This window comes from Corapipo altera, unplaced genomic scaffold, assembly GCF_003945725.1.
Source record: "Corapipo altera isolate COAL_440 unplaced genomic scaffold, ASM394572v1 0, whole genome shotgun sequence".
NCBI lineage: Eukaryota > Metazoa > Chordata > Aves > Passeriformes > Pipridae > Corapipo > Corapipo altera.
In genome coordinates, this window is record NW_020884872.1 from 76,376,932 (window position 1) to 76,404,025 (window position 27,094).

General features: G+C 39.3%; 1 protein-coding gene across 10 annotated transcripts in view; it reads right to left on the reverse strand.

Annotated features, from left to right (window-relative positions):
- GRIA4 (glutamate ionotropic receptor AMPA type subunit 4) overlaps positions 1-26,241 on the reverse strand; it is a 221,057-nt gene extending 194,816 nt beyond the window's left edge. For all 10 annotated transcript variants that reach the window (XR_003526319.1, XM_027634632.1, XM_027634723.1 and 7 more), the window contains exons 1-2: positions 25,779-26,241; positions 24,479-24,637 (exon numbers count right to left, since the gene is read on the reverse strand). Coding sequence is in view for 9 of the 10 variants with exons in the window: in XM_027634632.1 (XP_027490433.1) it covers positions 24,479-24,637; positions 25,779-25,866 (247 nt within the window). In the remaining variant the exon portion in view is untranslated. The remainder of the gene's footprint in view (positions 1-24,478; positions 24,638-25,778) is intronic.
- Positions 26,242-27,094: the final 853 nt, after the last annotated feature.

Here is a 27,094-nt window from a genome sequence, read left to right on the forward strand (position 1 = left end):
CATAAAAGTACAGTTTCCAAAATGAAATCTTCAAACACATTCTAGGTTTTAAAATTTTAGTGCAGTGGTTTCAGGAAAAGAAGTCACAGATACCATAGATAATTTTACCCTGTCATTTTGATCTTTTTAATCAAATACCATCTCTTCAAAGGACTCTGACAAACCCAGTGTCCTCAAGAACTAGTTGTTTCATTTGGATTTTGATTGACGGAGTAGTCACAAGAATCTTAAGGACACACAGAATACTGTAGTAAATTCATAGCTATGTAAAGAGTCTAATATTTAAAAGTTAACTGTTTATTTTTGGATTTAAGTGTGACTTGGTCTTGTAGTGCTACTGCTTCAGATATTACATGCCATGTACCAATGGCATACAGAGTTTTTTTGTTATCTGAAAGACTGGAGTACACCAGTGAGTAAAACACAAATGTCGTCATCTGAGGCTTCTAATATAAAATTAAACTTTATGTGACTTCTCTGAAGATGCAGGAGGAAAACTGTCTGAATAAATTATTTTTCAGTTTGCTTGAAATTCTGAAAATTAAATCAACATCTGCTGTAGATGGGGATTTTTTTTTTTTTTTTGGACAGTGAAACAGTCAGAAGCATACATGAAAGCAAAAAAAATTGCCTTCTGGGTTTGAGAAATTTTGGAATTGCATTGTTTTACATTGAATTCAAAGTAGATTTCAAAACTAAAATGTCAAATAATAAACCTAGAAATTGATATTTAGGAATATAATTTGGATGTAGCAATTCCTAAGGGGATGAGAAAAATGAGACAGGGAGAGACCATGTTGCCAAACATACTTGGAAAATCTAAAAGGATTAATGAAATATATCAATATCAACAGATCTGCATGTTTGGCTGAATGTTATTTTAGAGGAAACATTTTATACAGTTTAATCAGTTAGCTTAATGCAGTTTTCTGTATAAACTCTGGAAAAGCAACCTCCAGTAGCTGAACAATTGTCTCCCCATTCATTTCATATCTTAAAGAAGAAAAGACTGTAGGTCATGAATATGATGTGTCCCCAGCCTCCTTTTCACCCCGGGATGCTGTGAATTTCAGGAGGATACACAAATTAAGAAACGGGTTAGGTAAAGTCATGAAGGATAAAACTGATGGAATAAGTCACCATGACATGGATAAACACACTGGCTCCAGAAATCTCTATATTCTGATAGAAATGGCATAGGTCACAGCACATTCTCACGTTGCGCTGCTCTGGAATTGCTTTTCCTACTTTCCTGTTTAACTCATGGCAGTAAATCCTTTCCATCTGTGTTTTGCTCTCTTTCATTATTTTGATGGAAAGAGACTACATTAACAACAACTTTTTCACACTCTCCCGCATTTGCTGGCCCTTTACTTTTAGTCATTATTCACCTCCCAGTTCTGCTGCCCCCTCACGAAAATAATGATTTTTTTTTGTTTGGTTGTTTTTTTGGTTTTGTTTGTTTGTTTGTTTTTAACTACGCAGAGCAAATGTCTTCCTGATTGAAAAGCCTGCTTTCATTTTGGTTTTGACACAGTTTTCTCTAAATGAAACTAAAATTTTACTTGATTCTAAGACCTGCTTCACAAGTCTCCAACTCTAGGTATGGAGAATACTTTTCAAAATGAAACCCAAACTACTGAAAATGAAAATCTGATAAAAGAGTTAAGAGCCAATGTAAATTCGGGTAAATGCCAATGAACTCAGTTTAATTACATTTGTGTAAAGCCACTTTCATGAAAAAAAAAATTCAGTCTAACAAAGAGGAGTCTTACATCAAGGGACAGCAGTATCTTGTTTTGTCTCTTTGTCTCTTTTTGGTTTTTCGGGGCTTTTAAAAAAAATTAAATTAGCTACTGCCTCCACCCTGCAATGCAGACAGAATATCAGTATTCCAAGACTGTGAGTGCAGTTCTGGTGGCAAATAATTTGAATTATGTTTCTGGGGTTGCAAGGCACCAGATACTCCTAAGAATTCTGTGTTACTGAAAAGTAATAAAATAGAGAGGAAAATGGGCTGACACAATTCCGGAACTACAGAAATGCAGCTGACAGACCTAGACTCTTATCAGTCTTTGACAGGTGTATTTAGGTATTCTTGGGTTATTGCTCTTGGACCTATTAACCTCTACTGAGCCCAGATTTTGCCTCTTACATTCAAGATCATACAGGAATACCTGGAGCATGTAATATTTCCAGAAAATACATTATTTCTCACATCCCCAATCTTTCTGTCACCCCCAAAAATCTCCTCACAAAATAAAGTAAAAGTTTTGTTTTATCTCCTAAGCATAAAGAAGCAGACCATGGATGTTGAGATGGCAACAGAACTGCTGTAGAATGTATTTCCCCTATTATTTGTTTCCTTTGCAGGCTGCTTCTTTTTCAGGGTTCCCTGACAACCACAGTATATAACTGTGGACTTGGAAACATCTGCAAAAAGTAACAACAGATAGCACGATGGATTTTATTTTTTGACTTTGTATATTCCTAACCTCAAAAAGTACAGTTTTCAGCTGCCAGCTGTACAAATATCTTTTCCTGCATCATCACTATTATCAAGAAGCTCAGAAGATGAAAAATAACTCTTCGTTGTATTTATACACCACAGAACTTTTAATTATATTCTCGAGTTGTACCTTGGCATTGCCCATCCCCTTCAATGGAACCACTAGAGTAATGTGTGGAGAAGTAGCAAAGAACTCCAGAGATGCACACTAACATTCAGAAATGAGATGTCAAAGCTTTTTCTCTCCAAAGTTTTGAATATATAGGATGATAAGGTTTTGGTCAAGATCCAAACCAGGGAAGTTTATAAAAGAATTGAAAAAAGCTTCTAGTACGCAGCCAGAGCCTCTAGTTAATTCTAGTTTTGAGGTTGGCTTCCTTATCTTAATATTTAATGCCTATTTTTCATTTCTTGCATTGTACTCCAGAGTACAACACAGTTGCTTTGGCCTCTAGGGAGAAAAGTACCTCACCAAAAAGAAACTGAGCAAAACTACATAGAATCATAGAAATCAGAGAATCCTTTAGGTTGGAAAAGAAATTAGTTCAACCATTAACCAAAATTTGTGTTGGAACAAAAAGGACTGTACCAGACATCCAAACAAATAGAAGAAAACCACCCCTAAATGTGCAGTAATGTCTTTAAGCATTCTTATGCTTTTTAGAAAGGTCTGCTTTACATGGAAATATCAGACAAATAAGTAAGTTTACTTGTTCTGGGACATATCCCCACCTGGGAGGGGGAAACCCATAATACTGTCTTGCCCACTTAAATATCTAGCATGTCATCAAGTTTGCAAAAATTGCCTTGGCACATGCAGAGTGCAAAACAGAAGTTTTGGGGAGGTGAGGATATGCAGGTAATTATTGCCATTTTGGGAGGGTGACAATGCATCAAATCTTTTCACTAGCTCCTGTGACAGAACACTGTCACTGCTCCATCCTGCCGTGTGGTACTATCACAAGGTGACCACTGATGCTAATAGGCAATGCCAAACTATGGTCTTGCTTCATGACGGGGGGCTGTGGGACTCGGGGTTATCAACCCAAGTTGACAGTAAAAACAGGACCTCCCTAGCACCACAAAATTAGAATTGTACCTGAAGATCTATATTGGACAGTGAAGTAACTCTGTCCTGCCCTGCCTGCTATATATAGTGTCTGGAGTATGTACTTTATTACCTATTGAGGGTAATGGGCCGTTAGCTAAGTAGAACAGTGCTATTAATTGGTTCTGTTACAATATAATGCTTCGTTAACAGAGCTCTCAAAGAAATCAACAACTTCAAAACTCCCATAATCAATCCAATTTAATCTGATATACGCTCTGTCAAATTGCATTTCAAAAGGCTTTTATAAAACCAAAATTCAGTTATCTAGTAATAGCATTAGCAATGTTAATTTTCTAATCAGAACGCAAAATCATTAATTAACCATGCCTTCTTCAAGCAAAAGAAGCTGCAGGTCCTACTCAGTAACTCTACAGATCCTTTGATGTTTACGAGTAGAAAGGGTACATTCTCCTCTGGAAACACCTGAGAGGCTTTCCTTATTGCTGGTGCGTGCCTTGGACACATAATTGTTTCACTGATTCCGAGCCTCTCCTATTTTTCCATCTTGTGCCATTACCTACAGCCACACAAGGATGATGCTCAGCAGTATGAGTAGCACTTTCTGGTGGTCCCTGCTTCCAGGAAACAATGCTTAGGGATCTGTCTCAGCAGTCCAAACACATTGGTTTGCCATCACATCTAGCCTGTCCTTGTATTAGCACAGTAGCACAAAAAAGAGTTTATAATTATAAAAGGATTGGAAAGATCCCCCAAAACAAGAACGTTAATTTTGCCAGAACTAAAGGATCCACCTATCTCCAGTAGTGGCCAGAAGTGAATAATTCCCCAAAATATTCTCCTAGCACTCAACTATTTATATTTACAGCTTCTGGGTCTTTCTGAGTGGTTTGGCCTCATGGATTTCTGCAGTGCACAGCTAATCTGAACTTGAATCCATGCAAACTGTTTGCATCCCCCGTTTTCTTAGAAAACAGTCCCACAGGATTCCACTCATCATGCAAACACCCACATCTGTTTGTTGTTTCATCATTTGTTTATTTTTAATCTGTTGCTTACAAACTTTGTTGAGGAAATGCAACAGAAGTATACAAAATTAATAACTTTAATTTAGACCATTATTACTTAAAATCTGAAAGTTCATTTCATTCTCTGGAAACAATTGTCTCCATACTTCAAGAGTTATTAAAAGAAGTCACATAAATTTTCCTTTAACAGAAGCCCAACAGAGGAATTATTTTGCGAATTTTTTTTCAGGCAAAGATTACTGTGTGAGAAGCTTACACTACATATTTAATAAATTATTAAAACAAAAATTAAAAACAGAATTGTAAAACAATAGCTTAGCAACTGTTCTTGCCCTTTAAAATCAGGGACTTAATTTTCCTGGGAAAAATTGTGCTCCATGCTCCAGGAATATACCACTTAAACTTTATGATAAACCAACAAGCAATTGTATATCAAACACTAAAATTATATTACAGCTTTAATGTTAGTAGGCAAAATGAAGAATATTGCTAAGGCTATAAACTTTTTCATGACAACACTATAAGACAAAACCAAGAAAGTACGCATAACTCTTTATTTATTTTTATAATAATAGATTGTCATGTAGTTTATTTGCTCTTTAAAAAAAATCCTATTTTTCAGATAAAGCATTTACAGAGGATAACAACAACCATAAAACACAGCCATCGTGAAGTTTCTTACACCTATATCTGAATAAGGAAATGGCTCTCAAATTGTGCTCCATCTGTCAAGAAGCTAGTCAGGGAATTTAGTCCCTTCCAAACCTGCTGGCAACTGGTTCCTTAGCCTCAAGCAAGTATTTCACTTTGTTTTCCATTTGTAAAATATTTGTGCTTTGGCCTGAAGAACAGTGAAATGCTCTGAAGGCCTTGTTCGGCTAAGCCTTTAGAAGTAAGTACACTTAACTTTATACATACATGTAATTGCAATCACTTTAACATAATAGATTTTTTTGAAAAACTACAAAAAGAAATTTTCTCTGAGATGGCCCTTGAAGAACTATATGTAACTTGTTTCTTAAAGTAGAATCACTAAATGCACATTGGATAGATCATACAGTAATGATTATTTTCACTTGTACCTTGGCTGTCGAGTGCATTTGCTTTTAATTTATAGAGTATGATTTTTTTCTAAAGTATAGAAGTGCCCCCTTAAACTCTCAGAAATGGGGAATAAGAAGATGCCCTGAAATAATTATTGGTAATGAATAGTTTATGCTGTTGTTTTCTTCAAATTTTTGTGTATTTTCAGTTTTTAAAATAACAGATTGTTGCTGATGAGAACATCTCAATAAAATGAAATTTCTGTGTTTGACACACAGATGATTAAACTGCTGGAAATTGGACCTAGAGTCACTTTGTCATGGTATTTACCTAGGAGATGCTATTGCATACACAGCATATATGGTTGTGCACTGAATCTTTCTGAAATTCACAGCTGTCCTAGAAACTATAAAAGAAGGTGGTTTGAGCTGGTTTTATTTATTTTACAAACTAAAATTGAAGTTGATGGTTAAAGTCACTTCACAAAATTACTGATTCTGTAATTGGGGGAAACTGCAAATAAGCTTCAGCAGAAAGCTTACTGACTCTTTTTTTCCTGACAAAATAAACTGCTTTTGACATTCAGTGATTCAATTTCAAACACTGAGCCCTATTTTTTTGAAAAGTGAGAAGAGCATCTCCCATTAGCTTTCTGGCTGATGGAACAGTATGTGTCTTCAGCACACCATTCCTGGAAATCAGGCCCCAAGTGCCTGATCAGTAGAAAATCAAGAATCATAGAATGGGTTGAGTTGGAAGGAACCTGAAAGTTCATCTAGTTCCAACACCTCTGCCATGGACACTTTCCACTAGACTAAATTGCTCATAGCCCCATCAAACCTGGCCTAGAAGACTTCCAGGGATGAGGCATCCACAACTTCTCTGGGCAACTTGTTCCAGTGCTGCACTACCCTCACAGAAAAGAATGTCTTCCTAATAGCTAATCTAAATCTTAGCATTGTTTCCATGACCTTGCCAGCCACCAAAGTGAGACTGACTGGCCTCTACTTCCCCGTGTCTTCCTTTCTTTCCCTTTTTAAAAATGGGGGTTATGTTTCTCCTTTTCTGGTTGGTGGGAACTTCACCTGACTGCCACAACTTCTTAAGCAGGATGGATAATGGTTTATTCACTTCACCTGCCAGTTTCCATAGGATCTCATCAGGTCCCATGGCCTTGCAGTCCCAGTAAGGGCCCACATTTTCCCTAGTCTTTCTTTAATTGCTGACATACCTTAAGAAGCTTTTTTGATGCCCTTGACATCCCTAGCTATATTTCATTCTGGCGGGGCTTTAGCTTTCTAACCTGATTCCTCCCGGGCTACCTGTCCTTGATTCCATATACTGTAGGCTTTCTTTTTGTGTCTGCATTTGTCCAGGAGCTCCTTGTTCATCTATACAGGCCTTCTGGTGTTTTTGCCTGACTTCCTCTTTGCTGAGATGCATTGCTCCTGAGCTTGGAGGAGGTGATGCCATGAATATTAATCAGCTCTCCTGGGCCTCTCTTTCCTCTATAGCTTCATACCATGCCACTTTACCAAGGAGATCCTCAAAGATGCAAAACTCTATCCTGAAGTCCAGGGTAGTGAGCTTGCCATGCACCCTCCTCACTGTTCTAAGAATCTCAAATTTCACCACTTCGCAGTCACTGCAGCCAAGGTTGTCCTTTAGCTTCACACTCCCCACCAGCCCCTCTTTCTTGGTGAGAACAAGGGCAAGGATGGCACCTCTCCTCATTGGCTCCTCGATCACTTGGAGAAGGAAGTTATCAGCAATGTACTCCAGGAGCCTCCTGGATTGCCTGTGCCCTGTTGTGTCAGAAACTTAGTTAAGGGATAATAAAAAACACCTCTATAATCTCTATGTGAAAGAAACTGAGGAAGCCAAAAGCTTTCCTTTTTTTTTTTTTTTTTCATTTGGGTAAAAATATCAGCTGTGAAGAAAAGCCTAAGGAATGCTTCTAAATATCATTTTATAAGTAGGTATTTTCACAGTAGGCTAGGGGGTGTTTCCACTGGGAAACAGGTATCTCATGATCTTAACTTTCTTTGATATTTAAAATTACAAGAACCTTTTCCATTCAAAAATGACCCCCTCCCATCTATGAATTAGGTTCCCAATTAAAGTGCATGATGTAGAGTAAAATAAATTCATGGGCCTGGGGGCTTTTTAAGTTCCCCCACGGAGGTTTGTGCTCCTCCAGGCCCTCCTAACAGGTGCAGGGACTGGTGGAAGCCAAGGAGCCTCTAAGTCAAGCCCTGGTCCAGACACTCAAAGAACCACTACATCTAGGAATAATGTAACACTAAGGCTACACACAACTAGTACATTCTATTAAATGCTATTTTAATAGTAAGTGCCCAAAGACACCTCTACAGGAAAAAAAAGGATATTTCAAACAAACTAAGAATTTCCATTTTCTATTTTCCACTAAATCTTTCATTTAAACTGGTATTTCAAACCATGGACAAATATATTGCACAGGTGCCATTTATTCACCTTTAGGTTAAAAGCATTCCCAGTTATAACAATTATCTCTAATCATATAAAATTCAGTACCTATCATTTTCTTATAGCTGAGTAGACCTCCAAACCCAGTCTGATGGTTAGGCAATAGTGTATTCTTCTATCTAGACTCAATTTACAGCTGAGTATGTGATATATTGAATACACACTAGATTCCTCACATGCTACTTTTAATTTAGCCTGAAAAAGAATTGTTGAAGCAGATGATTGCATGCTTACCAGAGAAAGATTGTGAGAAGTTCATTATCCACATATGGTTTTATGTCATTAAATCAATGACACATCATCTATCATACTACCCAAATTGATAGGAAGTTCTCAGAATATTTATCCTGAAGTCAGTTAAACTTATGTATTCAAGAAAAAATGGAAGGGATATGGTCAAGAAGTGTTTTATTCAATACACCCAAAAGTTAAAATGGGTGCTGCTAAATAACTAGAGAAACATTTGTCACAGAACATACAAAACATTACAGCTGCTCCTGTGGCTTTTGCATTCAGCAGCTCACAGCGTACTTGAAGCTCAGTTTCAGAATTCTGAACATCTGTGATGGATGTACATTTGTCCTATTTCCAGCCCCTTTTCCTGGAGTGACTTTGAGAATTCAAGCAAAATAGCTGCAGCAAGACAAAATGGAGGAAAGAAAAAATCCACACATTCTACTCCAGCATCCATTATCTATGCACCATTTTCCATTTATCTTTCTTGCACTGCAAAGCCATCTCAGGCTATTTGTCTCCTATTAATGAATTATGAATATACGTGATAATTAAAATTTGGTATTTACATTCCTGGCTATGCAGTGGCACAGAGCTGTCTCTCTGTGTTAAAAGCAAGGTATGCAGCTCTCCAGGTCTCTGGCAGCATTTCAAGAAGTCTTGCTAGAAACACTTAGCAGACACGTTCTTATGACACAGCCACAACGTATTAACCCTAAAGAGCAAGCAAAAAGCTCCACATAATTTCAAGGCATACAAACAAGCTCTGGTTATTTTGCTTATTAAAAGGTCTGAAACTTTCTCTCTGAAATCACCTATTTTTGGAGTCACTTAGTGGTCGCAATTGAGCTCTTAATGACAGTACTCTGCAGTAAGTCTGAGGCTGATAATCAGTGTTTACAGGCTCTTACCTCTGTCGAAGAAATGCTGATGCCCTCTCCAGTCCTGCTGCCCTACCCTCCCTCCTGTGAGGATGCAGGTGGGCAGGCACCAGGCAGCTCCTTGTTCAGATCCCGGCCCCTGGCAGCCAGCCACTGAGGTGGGCACTGCTCAGCACGGCTGGAGCTCAATCCAGGTTTGTTCCATTACTCCCAAATCGCTGCAGTCCCCCCATGGCTTTTGTACAATTCTACCAGCTTAACCTCAGCCCCATCCCATAATGAGCCCTGCCTGTTACCTATGCATGTACATATCCCTTCCTGAGGCTAAGCTGGGATGGGATAGTGGCCAGAGGCACCAGCATCCTACAGTGAGGGGTGCCTCCAGCCCTGCCTGGAAGCACTGGCACATCTCTGGAGGTGGTGAGGCACCAGCTTCTCTACAGGTGAAATAGCATTAATCCAACACAACACCCGCCCTTGGTGTGTCTCACTGAAATGGAAAGTATCAGCTTTGCCTACATTCACCCACTGTGGAGTTTTAAATTTTTTTTAAGATCTGCAAGGTTTAGACAGGCAATTCTTCTTTATTGGTTTTGAATGTGCAAAAAAAAAAACCAAAACAAAAAAGCACAAACAAACAAAAAAACCAAATCAAACTAAACAAAACCATCACCAACAAAGCAAACCCATCATCCCAAGTGTATCTGAAAGATTACACCTGAATGCTTGTATCTCTTGCTCACACCTGATCACATCACTAACCCTCTTCTCAGAAAGACATGAATGTTAGAAGGACATTTTCTGCCCCCACTGCAGAAGGACTTTCCTTCAGGTTACAGTTGGTCTATTTGACTACAGAATATGGAAAGCACAGATGGCAGGTATGATGAAAAAAATATAAAATACATAATATATATATATATATATAAATCATCCCTGATAGTTGGCAGGCCCCTTTCATAAACCTTGGATGTGATGGTCCAGGAGGGAAAGGAGAAGGCAAGGCAACATCATATCAGGCAGTTCACTGAGACATGACTCCACTCATCTCCAGATGCCTGTTTTCGTTTTTCCAGGATGCCCTCTTTACTACCTACACCCAAGAGATCTGCTGCAACCTCTCCGAGATCCAGAGCGTGCTCTGGGCAGCACCACTGACAATGACAGAGTAGCAAGAGGGGCAGAAAAAGCTGCTGAAAATCACCATCATCCTGTGATGGGGAGTGGGACAGAGATGACTCGCTAAATGCTTCTACAGTGCGTGTGCACATCCCTGTATATCAGAAAACAGTAATTAAGTTGAAATAGATAAGTACAGCACCTAAAATACCATTAAATTACTAATACTGGTTGCTGCTCCAGGCCAAATTTCACTTTGGTTTTACATCTCTGCAAATTCTGAAAATTGCCTTAAGTCTCTAAAATGTCTCTGGCTTCCTCACCCTGAGAGGGACAGCAGACCACTGAGCCAAAGCTTTGCCCCGGGAATTTCTAGCTGCTCAGTTTTTTTTGTTCTCACACTGAGTGCTCTAAATAAGCAATCAGATGAATAGTATCACAGAGTTATTATTTCTGTCATAAATTTTAAAAACTACCTATATGAGTAACTGTAAGGCAAAGTCCTTCAGGGACTGTCATAAATTCAAAAGCTGTCTGAGTGTTAGATTTAGTATTTTGATCATTGGTTTAGCTGAAAGTAGTATAAAACTATACGTACAAAAAGACAGCTCTCTGTTAGCTATAACATTTACAGACATTTCGGGGCAACAGTTTCAACCAGAAATTAACAACTTGGTCTAAGTAAATTAACTCCCATCCATGCTTCCAAAAGAGTATTGGAATTTGCCCTGCCAGGATGTGCAATGCATTAAGTACCTTAAAGTGTCTTCCTGAAAAGCATCTCCTCAAGGTTTACAGTTCTTCACATAAAGCCAAAATAGAGCATTTTAAACGTATTTACGTGTTTTATAAAGCTTTGTCTAAATATAGAAGAAACCAAATAAGATGTCTTTGCATGTGTCTGCCTCCGAAACTAAACCTAAGACACCATCCAAAAATGCTGTAGCGTAGCCTCACTGACCTGTCCCTATCATCCCAAATCTCCTTTCTTGGGGACAAATACTGTCAGCCAAGTGCATAAGTTCATACTTTTAAAACATAAGTAAAAATCCTAAAAAACCCAAACAGTCTGAGCTCCAAAAATTAATCTAGGTAGGGGCTTTCCTGGATGAAACACAGATGTAGGAGAAAAAAGAAGGACAGGGTTGCTAGCCATCTTCTGCTCTCTTCATGTCCTTGGCAAAGTCAAATAGAGGTAGAACTACCAGAATAGACACAGTAATGTAAGAAACAAAATAACCCAGCAAACCTCTACTGTAATCCTTTCGGAGCACTGTCATATGTTATAATTTCCAGGGGATTAGATCTGAACAGACACCAGGGACCAAAACATCTTCTGTTTGGCGAGGATGACCACAGAAGAGAGTGAGAAGTACTACAGTATAACATCTGACCTTTGCCTTCTCATACAATGATGAGTGGCTGGCTGTGGGTAAAGATATTTCAATAAAGATTATAAAAATAAAGATATTTGCAATTCTGGGAATGGTCACATCCAGGCTGCCTGCTGTGGAGGTCTACTGTGGGTTACAACTTGCTGTACAGAAAGCCAGAATTGTGGTACATCCCGGATTTTAGGAAGTCTGAACCATTATTTTCTCTCTTGAAGTCAAGCATCAAGATAGCCACATTAATGGAAGTGACAAACACAGTTCTTTCAGTAGCCCATGCTACAGATGCAGGGAAATAGTCAGCTGCATTCCTGTCTTCTGACAAGTTTTGAATGCTTCCATCTCTGTCTACTGAGAGAGATGAGAAAAAGGGACAGGTTCCCAATAAAAGCTAGAGTTGTTCTGTATTCTCAACATGGAAAGTTACAGTCTGCATCACACACACACACAAAAAAAAATCTAGGATTTTTAATCACTTTGTTATTTTTGTCTTGGTGATAAAAATACAGCACCAGCTTAATATGGTTACACATATCCTTAAGGAATTTACCATCACCACAGCACTAACAATAGGTACATGAATGTGAAAACTTGACATTGAACTTCGTAATTTTAATTAAATGCAAAACACTTTTTTGGAGGGGTAGGAAAAGGCCCCGTAGGATTTTATTTCAGTAGATAGAAACTGCTAACCTATTTCACCAATAATCCAACAGTTTGCAGACAACACTTACACAGACAGGACCAGACAGGAAGATAGTGCATTATCTGAATGTACATCTTAAGAAACCAACAGGCTTAAAGCTATACTTCTGTGTTGCATTTTTGGTTGCACACACCTTACTCTCACTAGTACTTCTAAGATCTACACGATGTGCAGTCAAGAACAGAAAGTTTCTTATGTAAGCATACTCCCTCTGAACTGGAGAGACTACCCTTTAACGTCCTCCTGTCTTTTATAGGCACACAGAGGAAAAAAACCTTCTCCATGGTGCTGATTCCCCTCATTCACATTATCTTTCACGACTTCATTTGTGCAGTCAATTGCTCACAGACATGAATAGGAAGGTGGCAGTACAGCCCTGCCTTACCATATAAAATATAAGGGAGCCGGAAGGTGAGGCCCTGAAGAGTAGTTTCTCAAGGTGATGCTGCTGGCAGGGGATATCCATACCTTTTCAAAGGAGTAACATTATGCTGATTTCGTTTTAATCTCACAGAGACTAAATAAGTGCAAGGAACTGCAATAATTATTATTATCCTATTACTGTAATTGCTCAAAGGATTTTCTGGTAGTGTCCCATTTAGTATAGTATGTGAAAGGCTGACAAAGAAAATGTGATTAAGGTGTGAAGCTCTGGTGCCTGCCAGCTGTTCTGAAGTGCACAAGATTCCCATCATAAACAGTAAGTGAAAGAATGATGGGCTTTCTGGGGCTTTCATCAGGAAACAAAAATACAGGAGTCCTTCAACATCTGCCAGAGACCCAGAGAAGAACAGAGGGAAGCAATCCAATTCACCTGTATAAACTGTTTTTTGTGGTACAGCATCACCACTTCCTCTTTCCACTTACTCCCTCAAAATATTTAAGTATTGACCATGAGGGAGTCTAAAGCAGACTGGGTTGAATAAGACAAGGGACAGAAACAAGTTTTTCTGAGGTTGTATAAGGATTTAATTTCTTTTCTGTTTATAAGCAAGAAACAAATGTTTTATACTCTTTCCCTTTCCTTCCTTTCCCTACAGTAGTTAAGCTGATGGTTATTTGTAATCAATACATTACAGGAGCTAATAAGATGCTGTGGCTTCTGGATGCCGAACCCAGAAGCCACAACAGCCTGTCCCTAGCTGTGGGGTAGCTATGGGACATGTGACTTAGCTTCTGGAAGGCTGGGATGTTCTTCAGTAGTGCAGAGCTTGGGAAGCATCCTGTCCGCTGCTTCCACTGATGGCACTTCTTGAACCCTGTTCCCATTTTGTCGTGAAAAGCTAGAGCATGTCACAATAAAAAGCAGAGAGAGGAGAATGGTTGATGGAATAGAACAGAATTTTCTCTGTGTCTCTTTGAACAGTATTTTTTTGTCTTAAGCTCTTCCATATCTATTAACTCTTCCTGTGCTCCCCTGGACATGTGGACTAGGTGTTAATTCCCCATCCATACTAAGTCGTCAGCTTGCCACAACCACATGTTCACCTTTAAGTTTTTCAGAGTCCTGTCAGCTCACCCAAGATGTAATCTCTGGTTCACAGGCACCAGCCACACCTTCCTACTCTGTTTTCAGAAGCAGAAAATTCCCCATGCAGCAAGCAGTGCTGCACTTCAGTCCTTTCTCCGCTCTCTGAAACCTCTTACCCAAACACTGAATAATGGTGTTTCTTAAATACACAACTCCTGCTGTGTCTTGAACCCCTTCTCCCTCTCAACTGAGGGTCAATGGAGGACAAAGAATAACTGCAGGTGCAAGGCCCCAAACTCGTTCATGTCCTTACTCCACATAATCTGTCAGTTCTGGGTCTGCAAAGGTCCCCAAAGAACTAGGGCAGACCCACCTCCTACCTGGGCTCAAAATCATCTCACACAACGCCTGGCTGAACTTTGCCAATTATATGCCACACACATGCATTTGCATTAACTGTGCCTGTTCTTCTTCTGAGTTATCTGAAAATACCTCATAATTTTCCAGCTGATTTTAATAATAACTGAATAATAAATCATTTAAGTAAACCATTTAATGGATGGAGTGATAGCAAACAAGATGCTGTAAGTACAGCTATTAGTATACCAATAATTAATTGCTGAGGTCTTCTGTTACTATTTCTCCCTGGTTTAGTGACTTCTGGTATAAGGAAAGAAAGGATTTGTCCTTTTTTCCTCTTTCCATATCCATTTGCTATTCAGAATAGCACAACAGATCATCAAAGACAGCTATGGGAGCAATTCTGCTATTCATTTATCCAGTCTTTTGCTTTCTGCAAATATTCTCGTGCATTAAATCTTATTCATCATCATGTTTGTGTTCAGGCTGCCATCTCCTCCAACACACAAAGCAGATGAAACCAGGGATTTTCAAAGCTAAATTCATAACTCTTGGTAGCTTAAGCTAACAGCCCAAACTCTCCAGGTGAAAGCAGTAATAGATTCACATCCTCTGTGGCTCATAGAAAGTGAAATATATGGAACATGTATGACCACTAAGTTGTATTTTTAGGTAGAGTCTGTGAATACACATAATGGGGATTAGTATACATTTGCTAGAAAAAATTTACTTAATGGTCTTTGAACATATCTACCAAGCTTATATTACTGTTGCTACAAGCCACAGTCCCTTCTGTGGGGTTAGATGTTCTTCCTCAGGAGAGGGACCCCCTACACCCCTCCATTTGTGTCCACCTGAAGTATTTTTCAAGGGAACTTGAAAAAGGCCCCAGTAAGTCCTTACATGTCTTGCCATGGCATAAGCCGTGCTACTAAGGGTGTCCCACACCATCCTTCTGTGCAGGTAAGACACAACACCAACCAGCCAGAACAAACCAAGGGCTCTGGGAGCTGCACAACTGTGACAAATGTATGCAAATCATGTTGATTATGGTATCTCTCTAAATTAAAGACCAACAACAAACGCAGTAGGCATTTTTCTTCTGCTTGCCTACTCTGTATGACTCCTACATTCAGCATAAATAAAGACAGTGAGTGACATATCCAAATGATGTGTTGATGACATGACGATTTACCTGTAATTTTTTTCAGTCTTCAATTCAACACTGGATTTATTTGGAAAGAGAAATTATGGGTTGGATAAAGGAATTAATTGAGGTTGGCTGACTACCATCTTGATGGTCAGACTGGGTGATCAAAATGGTCCCATCTAGCCTTAGAACACAATAATCTGTGAACGTTATTACATGCTATTCATTCTCCCATTTATTTTTTTGACCTTTACTTTTTCTTCTTTGAAGCAAGGTGCTCATAGCCATCAGACAACATTTCATCCCCCAGACTGCTTTCATATCTTTCCTGTATCATCTGTAAGAACTTGGATCACTTCCATATGCCATTACTCCTGACCTTCCAGACACACACTTTCAGGGGGCATATATAATCCCGCAACAGATGCAGACGTAGGTCCTGCCAATACACCTTTTATGTTCTTTTCCTTGGACATTTGCTTGTGTCTCCAGACAGCAACTCCAATTCTTATCTATATAACAACACATCACAAAGATACTGATTTTTTAAAAAAGAACATGAGAAAGAAAAAACTCTGACCAGCTCTCAACAGGAGGGCACACAAACAGCTAGATACAAGACAGCCTTAACATAGTATGCAAACAGCCCCAAAAGCCAGCTTCTTACCTGGCTTGTGCTTTCTATTTGGAAAAGTGAGAAAAACTCCTGAGTCAGCCAACAGCCCGTGACTATTGATTTTTAAAGGAAATTATCTTCCCAGCTGCAGTGTTTCTGAAACGTCCACTCTTAAACACTCTTCTCAGTTTAAACAAATGGAAACGACCAAGGCTGGAGGCCTTTATTAGCAAGCCTCTCCAGAACACAGAAAACCTGGATAAAAATCACTAATATAAGATCCTACACTACTCTGCTGAGACCATGGTCCTGTAAAATATTGTTCCTTTTCCCCCCACATCAGCTTCGGTGAGGAAACACAGGGCTCAGTCTACTGATAGGCATATGCTTTTAAAAATTAAAAATTGCAGCTTTTTCTCCTGAATTTTACATGAATGTATCTGTGCTTGATAAAGTCTTTCTCACTTATACTTAATGTTTTCCAGACCTTAACATAGCACCATCCAGACCCATATTTCACATTAACTAGTAGTGTGAAATACTTCTACTGTGCATTAGGAATATTAAAACAGAACGGGAAGCTTTTGGGGACAAATAATATGCTACATTTTGTACGGTCTTTGGTCTACAAGCATTTATTCTCTTTCCCCTGTCTCTGCCTTGAATATGTATTACACGAATCACTTTACCCACTGGGGAAACAGATCTGACCCTGACATTGAAAAATGAAGCCATGTGATATCAGTGAAATCTCTAACAAAAAGAAATCACAAAATCATAGAACGGTTTGGGTTGGAAGGGGACCTTGAAGATCATCTAGTTCCAACAACAAAGCATAATGTATAGCTGTGAAAGAAATTAACAAAACCAGAATATTTTGTATAATAATTCCTAATTATTTTGTATAATACTTTCTAATACTAACATATGCATCACCTTTTGCAGCACAGTGTGAAAAAGTAAATTCCATATCCTGTAGAGCTGTGGCAAGTAAAGCATAAAAGCCTCAATTCTTTTCAGCAATTAACTTTCCCTACCCGTGAACTTTCCTAAACCACCTTTTTGATGGATATTCACTAGGTATACCTGAACTGTATGAAAAGACAATGTGCAAATAAAAACGAAGTTCAAATTTTATGTGTTTAACAGTGTACTATGGAAATACACCATAAAAGCAACTGGAAGAGTATGCACACAGAAGTGGCACAGAAGCTACCTCACATTGGGTCTGAATGTGAGAAACAGAGAAACTGTTATGAGTAGTTAAATATTTATATGATTCAGTATCTCTTCAAAATTTGTTTAAAGCCTTTCCCCACAAATAATCTAATAAATAAGCTAGTGAAAAGTCTAAGTACTTTTTGTCTCTTTTGTGCTGTATTTATATTTACAATAAAAAAACACCTGCAGTCATGCTCGTGTTGCCCATGAATATAGTGAAAGGTACAGCACAAACCTGCATTTTTCAGGAGCAATTGTTACATACAAGTACAACACTGAAATAGCCTGTGGAACATGAGAAGACAGTAGCCCAAATGACATTCTTTGAAAACAGGCAATTATTGGACCAGGGGTCCAATTTCTAAAGATTTTGGTTTTTAAAAATAATAGGAGTTAAGCAATCTCATACTTCTAAAAATTTGACTTACGAGATGAAAGAATGAGAATATATTCACTCTGCAAAAAAGCTAATTCCTTCTACTCCCTCTTTATAACAGGTTCCAATCTGCAATCACTGCTCAGTTAGAGCCTGTATTTAAATCATAAGCAGCTCTGTCTGGGGAAATAACTGCGGGACAAAGGCCAGTATTGGTACTGGAATTCGTTAATATTAGCATAGCTGGCCAAAACCCAGCCAGTACAGTACTACAGCGTGGTAGTGAGTGTCCTGGTATTCCCTCTTGAGTCCAACATAAAGTTTATCTGGAGTTTTGGAGGAACTGGTGAAGAGGAAGGGTAAGTGGCGCCTTTCCAATACTTGGCCAAGACAATGGTGATGGGTATGTGCCACTCTGGTTCCATCTTCTTACCACAAGGAACCAAAAACCTAATAGCTGAAATTATTTGAACAAGTCAGGTAGACACTTCATCAGGATTATGGAAAAAAGAATTAGAAGATCAGAAGATCAGGGAAGAAACAGAGTGCTCACCAGGAAGTAGCACTATTGAGGGAAGAGATTTGACTGATGTGTTATCGCCCAGAGGACAGATTTTCCAAAGTGTTCAGCAGTAAGCAGGTCTCACAGGAAAGGCAGGTGCTGCTGAGGACTCTGGAAAATGCTACAATGTCTCTGAGTGCCAAAATGTAGGATAGCCTTTCTATTCAAACTTGGGTTCCTGACAGCAGACATCACTAATATAGAATTTTTGAGAGTACTCAACCAGTATCTGCATTGATAAACAAGGGAATACACATGAACACTGTTAAAAGCCAGTAAGACCTTTAAAATAATAATAATAATAAATAAAGATATGTAGGAACCCAAACTAGACAGAGGAAGATAATAAAAATTCTTAGAAAATTATTAAAAGTAAAGCAACACCAAAATTTCCAAATAAGATACTTTTGAGCAAATTTGTTTTCCAAAATTCAGAACAATTCTTGACTTGCACAGGAATAAATTATCTAATTTGACTTTATGTCCCATCACATAATTTTGGTATGCCCACTTCAGTTGCAGAAGCAGACCGTGCTATATTAGTCCAAAATCTTTGCCTCAAGCTAGCAGAGGCCAATTTTTCCTATAAATTACACTGGTGCAATCATATGGACTTCTTAACTTCTGCACTATCACAAATTTCATACCCTTTAAATCAGTCATATACTAAGGAATAAGAACTTTCGGAAATGATTCTTTGGTCCAACATGTTTAAATCCAAAGAACTTCACTTGCTCACAATCTGAATTTGAACAATTTATAGTAGGATCTAAAACCATTAAAAAATCAAAACAGATGTCTTCTCTCATGAACAAGCAAATCTCAAAACAATCAAGACCTAAAAATGACATGCATGAGTTATTTTGACTAGCATACAAACTTAGATTACAATTATAAAGCTGAAGTTAATCAATTTAATTTATTTGTTAAAGTGCTTTGTCCTACACAAGGAGTACTGCACTGCATTGGAGGAATGAAGGAACACAATCTTTGTTGTTAGTCCTCTGAAATGAAGACTAAATTATTTCTATAGGCTACATTAAAGCTTCTGAGTACACTTTTAGAGAGTCCAGTAACATGCTAGGACAAAAGTCTTGTTTCACGGCAGGAAAATAGATGTTCAGAATATTCAGTGTAGAAATCTGACTATATTTCAGCAAAGGTCCATCATTTCTTTTCCCAACAATAACCTTGAAAATTAGATCCAGGCTCTGATGGATTGAAGCTACTGACAGTTGATCTACTCTCTGTTGTATGGCTATTTACAAGTACCACATTTAGAGCAATGAAACTCTTTGAATGTGGATCTTATATCTTAAGAATATATAGAATCCCTATGGCAGATGACACCAAAGTACACATATGTTATTTGATTCCATCAGCAAATGCTAATAACAAAAATTTTAAGAGAAATTGTTTTCAATTATTGCTTGAGATAAACTCCATGTATTTAAGCAAAACACTTACTTCAGATTTTTGTAATCGATCCTATTTTAGAAGGGTACAATTTAATGCAGTTCCATTTTTCTAGCCAACTTGCAGACTATTTGCTTTTGCAGTTCAAATCTGACTGTATGGTGTGCCTTTACAGTAACCCTCAATATCCTCCAAACTGCATCCTTGGGAATACCGCTCAGCTCTTGATAGGAAAATACCATTCAGCTGTACGAAACCTCACTTTCTAAATAAAGAACATCATGGTTTTAAATGACACTGATTATTCAACTAAGGTTACGCTTCTATTGCTAAATTGAGTTGTAATTATAAAGTAGAATTAATAACCAAATTTAATGAAAATCCCATTATGATGCAGCTTAGTAAATCAAAGCTGAAACTGCTGTAAGTAAAATGACAGATAGTCACAATATAAGGGCAATATTACATTTGAGTCTATTTCCTCAGCTTTCTGGAGGTCTCAGCAGAAAGTTAACTCCAAGATGACATTGTCTCTCCCCTCACTAGCAAGCACAAGCCCAGAGACAGACCCACAGAGAGGTGAGGCTGACGACGGAGGCTCCTGTCCGTCCTCAGGGCTGCCTCTAACCTCAGTGCGTCTCCCCCAGACACTGCATTCCCACCGGTGAGGCAGAACTAGGCCCTCTAATTTCAGGTCATCAACCTCACAAAAATCCAGAGGGCATAAGAGTTAAAGAGAATAATTCTTGGAAAAAGAGGAAAGTTATTCCAAGATACAAAATTTCTAATTCCGTGGGCTTTTCTTCTGATCCATGTAGCACATAATAAACAAAGTTATATTTTAAGGGGTTTGTATCTACCGAGACTAAAAGCAACTAGGAATGGAACTGTGCAAAAGAGGAAAGGAGTGTCTGATTTACCCTAAATTACACTTATTAGGCATATATTCAACTCAGAACACACATGAATTCAAACAGACTCAAAGAGAAAGGCTTTACTTTTAGTATGAAATGATAATAAAAGACTTGAATCGATCTCTTTTTTCCCCATTTAAACCAATTCTGTACAAGAACTGCAAACTGGTTATATATTAAGGATTTTTGAAACTTCAAAAGAAAAATTCTCAACTACAAGACAGGAGCTAGAAGGCAATTGGTTCTTTGTAAAATTATAGCATTACCTCTCATAAGTATTCAAGCACATTAACTGTGTTGCTGAGATATACTAACGTACTATATAGAAGGTGTACGGAGGGGAGAAAATTATTTTGCATTCAGCGAAAGAATAAATATATATAATTCTCTCCAAAATCAATGCATTGCTCCAACATGTGAAATCAAGCTGAAGGTAGGTAGATTTCTAATCACAAGCAGAATTTCCTGCTTATAAAGTGCAAACCAATGTATGCCAATAGACAAATGTTTCAGCTCTGGTGTATTGTGTTCTGATGGGTAAGAATCTTGTACTATTCATGTTTTGCAATAATTTTAGCTTTGTCAGTAAGAGGGATTCTCTGAATAATGTATGTAGTGCAAAAGAAACGAACAGAGTTTAAATAAAACACACAAATGCAAAGGGGAAAGAAAGACTACTATCTCCAAACTGATACAGATCAGATCAATTTTGCTAACTTACAACAGATTTTATCTGCTAAAGCAAGCCATTTCATATGCATTCATGATTTAGAATAAAAACACTAATGTTCTGGGCCTGTTTGAAGAAAAGAAAAATGTGTAAAATAACCATTAGAAACTAGTTTTTACAGTGAATATACAAAATTATTCCAGTTCCAAAAGTACTCCTGAGTGAGCCTTTGGATATATATTTTTTATATAGTGAATAGAAAAGAAAAATTAAAGTTTTTAGAATGTTGCAGTGAGTTACCTGCTGGTAATATGCCATTCATAATCCTTTGGAATAATCTGTCTACTGTCCCTAATACATGCAAGGGGCCAGGCCCTCAATCTTTACAAGTAATCGCTGAAGAAAATGGAAACAGAAGCAGAGGTAACTGGTCATGTCTCAGAGATTTATGCTTGAACTCACATGAATATTCATCTCATACCAGCAGCTCTAAGGCTTTTGTACTGTATATTTAGGGATATGTGCTCTGAGTAATTTCTACACAAACAGCAAGACCCAAAGCCACCGTTTCACAGTGGTTCAGCAAAGAGTTATCACTTCACATTGCCATGAAATCACTTAATTCAGAGCTGATGGTGGGGGTTCTTTAATTAGGTTAGAAAATCTCACACATCTGCGCTTTAGAAGCCTCTGTCAAGCCAGCAAATTCAATCACATTGAAGCCAGTGTCCTCCAGCTATCAGACAATTGATTTTTGCAGTATTCTGCCCATATTTAGTTTAAGGAACATGAGATATGTTCATTCAGTTGTCAGTCAGTTTGCCTACATTTCATTAGGGGATTTGTTTAAAAAGTATTCTTTAGCATTTAAAATGTTTTTAAAAAGAAGAAGTAGTCAGATTATTGGCACAAGGCTGCTAAACATGAAATAAATACAAACTTGGACTAATGCAAAAATACAAGTGGGTTTAAGTGGCAAGTACAAACATAAATGAGGCCTGTAGGATTACGTCTATTTAATACAGACATTTACATAATTATATGAGCGTACACAAACATATAAATTTACTTTTCGCTTTCTTCCCTGCCTCCCCCCATATTGTATGGACTTGTCATTTCTAAAGTCATTAAAATCTTTGGAACTCAAACTGGGTTCAGTTAAAAAGAAAAAAGGATCAGGTTATGAATCACTATTGCTACAAATGACAGCAAACATAACAGAACAGGTTTTCCTCAGTTCAAACAATGTAAGGTAAACATAACCTAAGGTGGTTGGAATGAGAGAATAATCAGGTGCAAATAGTCTAATTAAGCAAAGTTTTGGGCAAACTCTTTTTGAATCTATGGTGTTAGTCTTACATAGAGACCTGGTCCAATTTTAGACAATTTTAAATTTATGCAAATTAGAATTAATTCATTAACACTCAAATAGACCTACTGAGCAATATCCTTAATCCAAAAAGTAACAATAGCCTTGGAAATTATTTGTCAGAACTAGATTTGTAGGCAGAATCTAAAATAATTGACTTCTCCTAAAATTACTGATTTTGGTATACAAAATTTTAGTCCCTCCTCTTTTGCTAAAAATGAAAGTTTAAAAAAGCTAGTGTCATTTATTTTCATGGAATATATCATCAGTGCCTACAAAAGTTGACATCTATTGTAATATATTCTCAATGAACTGTACCTGCATAGATCTGATTCCTTCCAGTTTCAAAGCACCTTTTGAAATGTTTTCATCTTATAAAATTTGATAATGATTTTCACACTAAACACAACTAATACATTGGTTAATATAGAAGTCACACTTTATGGGACATCAGCCTTTCCTGAATAAAACGAATGGAGCCATCTTTGCAGCTCGAAAGCTTTTCCTCTTAAATAAGGTGGCAAGGTCATCTGAAACTTGGAGTACTGAAAACTTATATAAATAAATTTAGCAGTCATGAAATAAATTATACATGAGAACTGCACAGTACATTGTATGTTTACATATTAAGAAGTGCCACAGAGATGGCAGTGAGAAAGTGAAGAGGAACACAGCATGTATTTTAAAGGCATGATGAACACTAAGACATTCTCCAGTATGTTTCTATTTTAAACTTGCTCAGCAATGTTGCTTAGGGCATCTACTTCCAGAGGCAATTCACTCTTGAATGAAGAGGAGGGATTCGAAAATTTAACAGCCACAGAAAAAAACCTATAGAGTCCTGAAATATGAACATCAAAGTAGTAACGCTACTACAGCCTTCAGCTTTGCCACACTTTATACCACTGTCTTACATAATAGCATGAATTCCTTTTAAGAACCCAGACATACATGATGATACTTTGCTTTGCCACTCTCAGAGATTAAATGGTATCCAGCATGTGTTTTAACCACTGATAAAGACCCTGAGGTGATTGAAATGCATGAAATTCAGCTAATTATACTTTGCTTTTTTTAAAAAAAATAAATTAATTGTTACCTCATTTGGGAAGGGCATTTCTTATTCTGTTTTCCTCTCATTGTGTATGTGCATCTGTGTGTATGCGGGTGTGTGTGTGTATTTATAAAATATATAGTAGGAAGAGAATTTGTTCCAGTTGAGGTGGTCTGTGAAATCAAGTAGATCAGATACTAACTTGATTTGGCACCAATGTATGGATGCATAGAGACATATCCACAGGATGTATGCATTACGAAATGATAAGAGACATTTACAACCTAGAATATAAGAGCAGAGCTGCCTCAAGTGACATCACCAGATCAACTGCAGCGTCAAGCAACTCAGATATATTATCCTGCACACCACTGCTTCCCTGTCTCCTTTCCAGCCATTAGAAAACCATTTGTAAGTACAAATATTATCATATATTTTCACATACATGCAAGGCACACCATGCACAAAAGCAAACAACAGTAACTGAGGGGTTTATGGACTGATTGTGACATTCATAATTTTTCTTTACAACAACAAAATTCATCTCCATAGAAACCCGGAAGCAAGAAACTACAGTAATAACACCAAAGTAAATGTCACATCAGGTTAGTCAGCAGAAGGCAGGAGAGGGGATTTTGCTCCAGTTAGGAACTAAGGAGGACTGCTGCCCCTTTTGCTCTCCTGCAAAGGGTATCTGTACTGAAGACAGACCTACTGATGTATTTAAAATGCAAGATAAGAATGTGGTTTCCTGTTCTTTCCACTGTAATTTATCCATAAGGTGGTTGGATCAGTGGCATGTTTACTTACAGGCATTTGTCACAGCGAAGCTGTTAGCTGTTTCAATGTTGTCTACATGAGGAACCAAATTAAAAGGTGCTTCAGATGCATTGGGGCTGGTGTTATGAAGAAAGATTGCTAATCGAAAAGCAGTATATTCCTGATCTGTGTTCCTGATGAAGAGACCACCTACAAAAAACACAAAAAAAAACCAAAAAGCAAAAGAAGCAGGGTAAATCATTTGCAAGCTACTTACTATCTTTGTTTGCAAGCAACTGTCTCTCCCAAAGCCGCACAGAAGGCAAGTCCTAACACTTTAATGGATAAGGAACTAATCGTATTCGTTATCACAACCACTGCCTTTAAATCACTGTCGTCAATCGATTTTAACCTCCCTGATGCCTTCATGCTTCTTTTCTGACTTCTCGATTTCCAGCCTTTCATACATAAATACCCAGATTTGTCATGATTACAGTGACCTTTTAAAGTGCTTAGCCTCCATCTCCCTGATACCGAACACACTGCTAAATGAGCTGCTCAACAACCTCTCACATTAAGTGGCAGGCTGATTAAGGGGAACGATGCTTTCTGGATTAAAAACAAGAAAATACCAACTCAGTGTAGGATAATCTGCATTGAAGAGGAATATAATGAACTTTGCTCCTCTGCAGCCATGTGCAGGCAGGAAGCAGCTCAGCCCTATTAGCAGCATCTTCACAAGTCCACGAGAAATGAGAAATGATGCAGTGATGGAGCTGAGCTGGAAAGAATTCAGATAGCTGCGTCCCATCTGAAACACGTCCGAAAGAAGGGAAGCCGGAGGCGATTGGAAAGGGGTGAGGACGGGGCACAGGACTACAGGGAGACACCTACAAAAGACACCTACAAAATCCTAAACTTTACAACTGCAGAAGGGAACGAAGGACAGCGCTGCCTTTTATCCCCCATCCGTGACGGCTACCGCAACCTCCCGTGCACAGGACTCGCCATCCCTCCGGGAGTCAGGCAGAAGCGGGAGGGGGCTGAAGCATCCAAGGGACTTCAAGCCCCGAGCCCCTTCCTGCCCTGCTGATATCGCACACTCGGAGCTGGAATGAGTTCTGCAAAAGACAAGCATCCTCCCTCCCGCACGAGAACGCACACATGTATTTACACACACAGGCACTCGGAGGCACATATACACAAATACACGCGGATGGTTCGTGAAGGCACGGAAATCGGATGGTGCTGGAGGAGAAATCTGCAAACTGCCTTCAGAGCCGCCTTTCCAACTCACTTCGCAAAAGATTGAACCCCTGAACACACGCACGCAGCCCAATGCAGCGCTTACCTATTTGCACGCTGCTAGGAAAAGCTCCCATTGCTAGTCCCCAAAAGCCAGAAAACAACAAGACAAGCTGTCTGCAAATTATCCTCATTTTCTCTTCTGCCTCTCTGTCTCGCCTTCTCCCGCTCGCTCGCTGGATGCTGCTCAAAGAGGCATCGAGGGCGAGAAGGCTATACACAAAATCAGGAACAAAAAAAAAAATTAATTAAAAAAAAAAAAAAGGGAGGGGGAAAAAAAGAGGGGCCCCCCTCTTTTTTTTTTTTTTTTTTTTTTTTGGTGTTGTTTTGCTTTAGTATTTGTTTGCTATCCTCTCCCGCTCGCGCTCTGCCTCTCTCCCGGCGGCCGCTGCCGCTTCAGCAAGCCATCCCGCCGCGGCGGATTTTTCCCGCAGTCTCCATCGCCGGGGAGCGGTTTCTGTCCGGCTGCGAATGTTGCACATGCAGAAGATGGTGGTGAGTTTGGCGGCGGGGGGGCAGGAGCGCCTGCTGGAGGCGCGGCGCGGCGCCGACGGACATGCGCCGTGCGCCCCCCCCCCTCCCGCCGCCCGCACTGCCGCCGCGCGCGCCCCGCTCCGCCCCGCTCCGCGCGGCCCCCGCCGCCGACAGAGCCGCGGGGGTTGTTGTTTGACTTTACTTTTGGGGGCGTGTGTGTGTGTGGGGGGTGGTTTTTGGTTCTGGGTTTTTGTTTTGTTTTGTTTTGTTTTTTCCCGCCCCCCGTTTTTCCCCCTGCCTCTCGCTCATCCGCGGGCGCGCAGCGGCGCGGAAGTTCCTGCGGCGGGCGCGGGGCCAGGCAAGGTCAGTGCCCCGGGCTCGGGCGCTACAGCCCATCCCTGCGCGTCCGGGGCTGGTGCCATTAAGTATCGATTATTATTAATGAAGGTGGCTGGGCGGATCTGCATGTGCTGAGCGGCTGCGGAGCGGCGGGACGCGGCTGGGCAGGCCTGGCCCCCCCTCCCCCGGGGGGCGCTCGGCTCCGCACGGGAGCAGCGGGACCCCCTCCGCGCCGCCGGGCTTTGCGGCGGAGGATGGAGCGCAGGGACGGGAGCAGGGAAGCGCTCAGCGCTTGTGGGCACTCATGCCAAAGGGAAGGAGAGCAAATGAAAGGAAAACTTCGCTGCTCCTATGCCGCCGCCTTTTCTCTCGCTCCTTCTCTCTTTTTTTTTTTTCTCCTTTTTTTTTTTTTTTTAATATTTTTAGCTGGGGAAAAAAATAATGGAGCCTTTTTTGTGTCTAGACCCTTTTTCTTTTGGTGCCTTTAGATTTTTCTTTTCAAGCCTTAGAAGTTTCCCAGAGGAGCTGACAGAAGTCTGGGACTGTTGC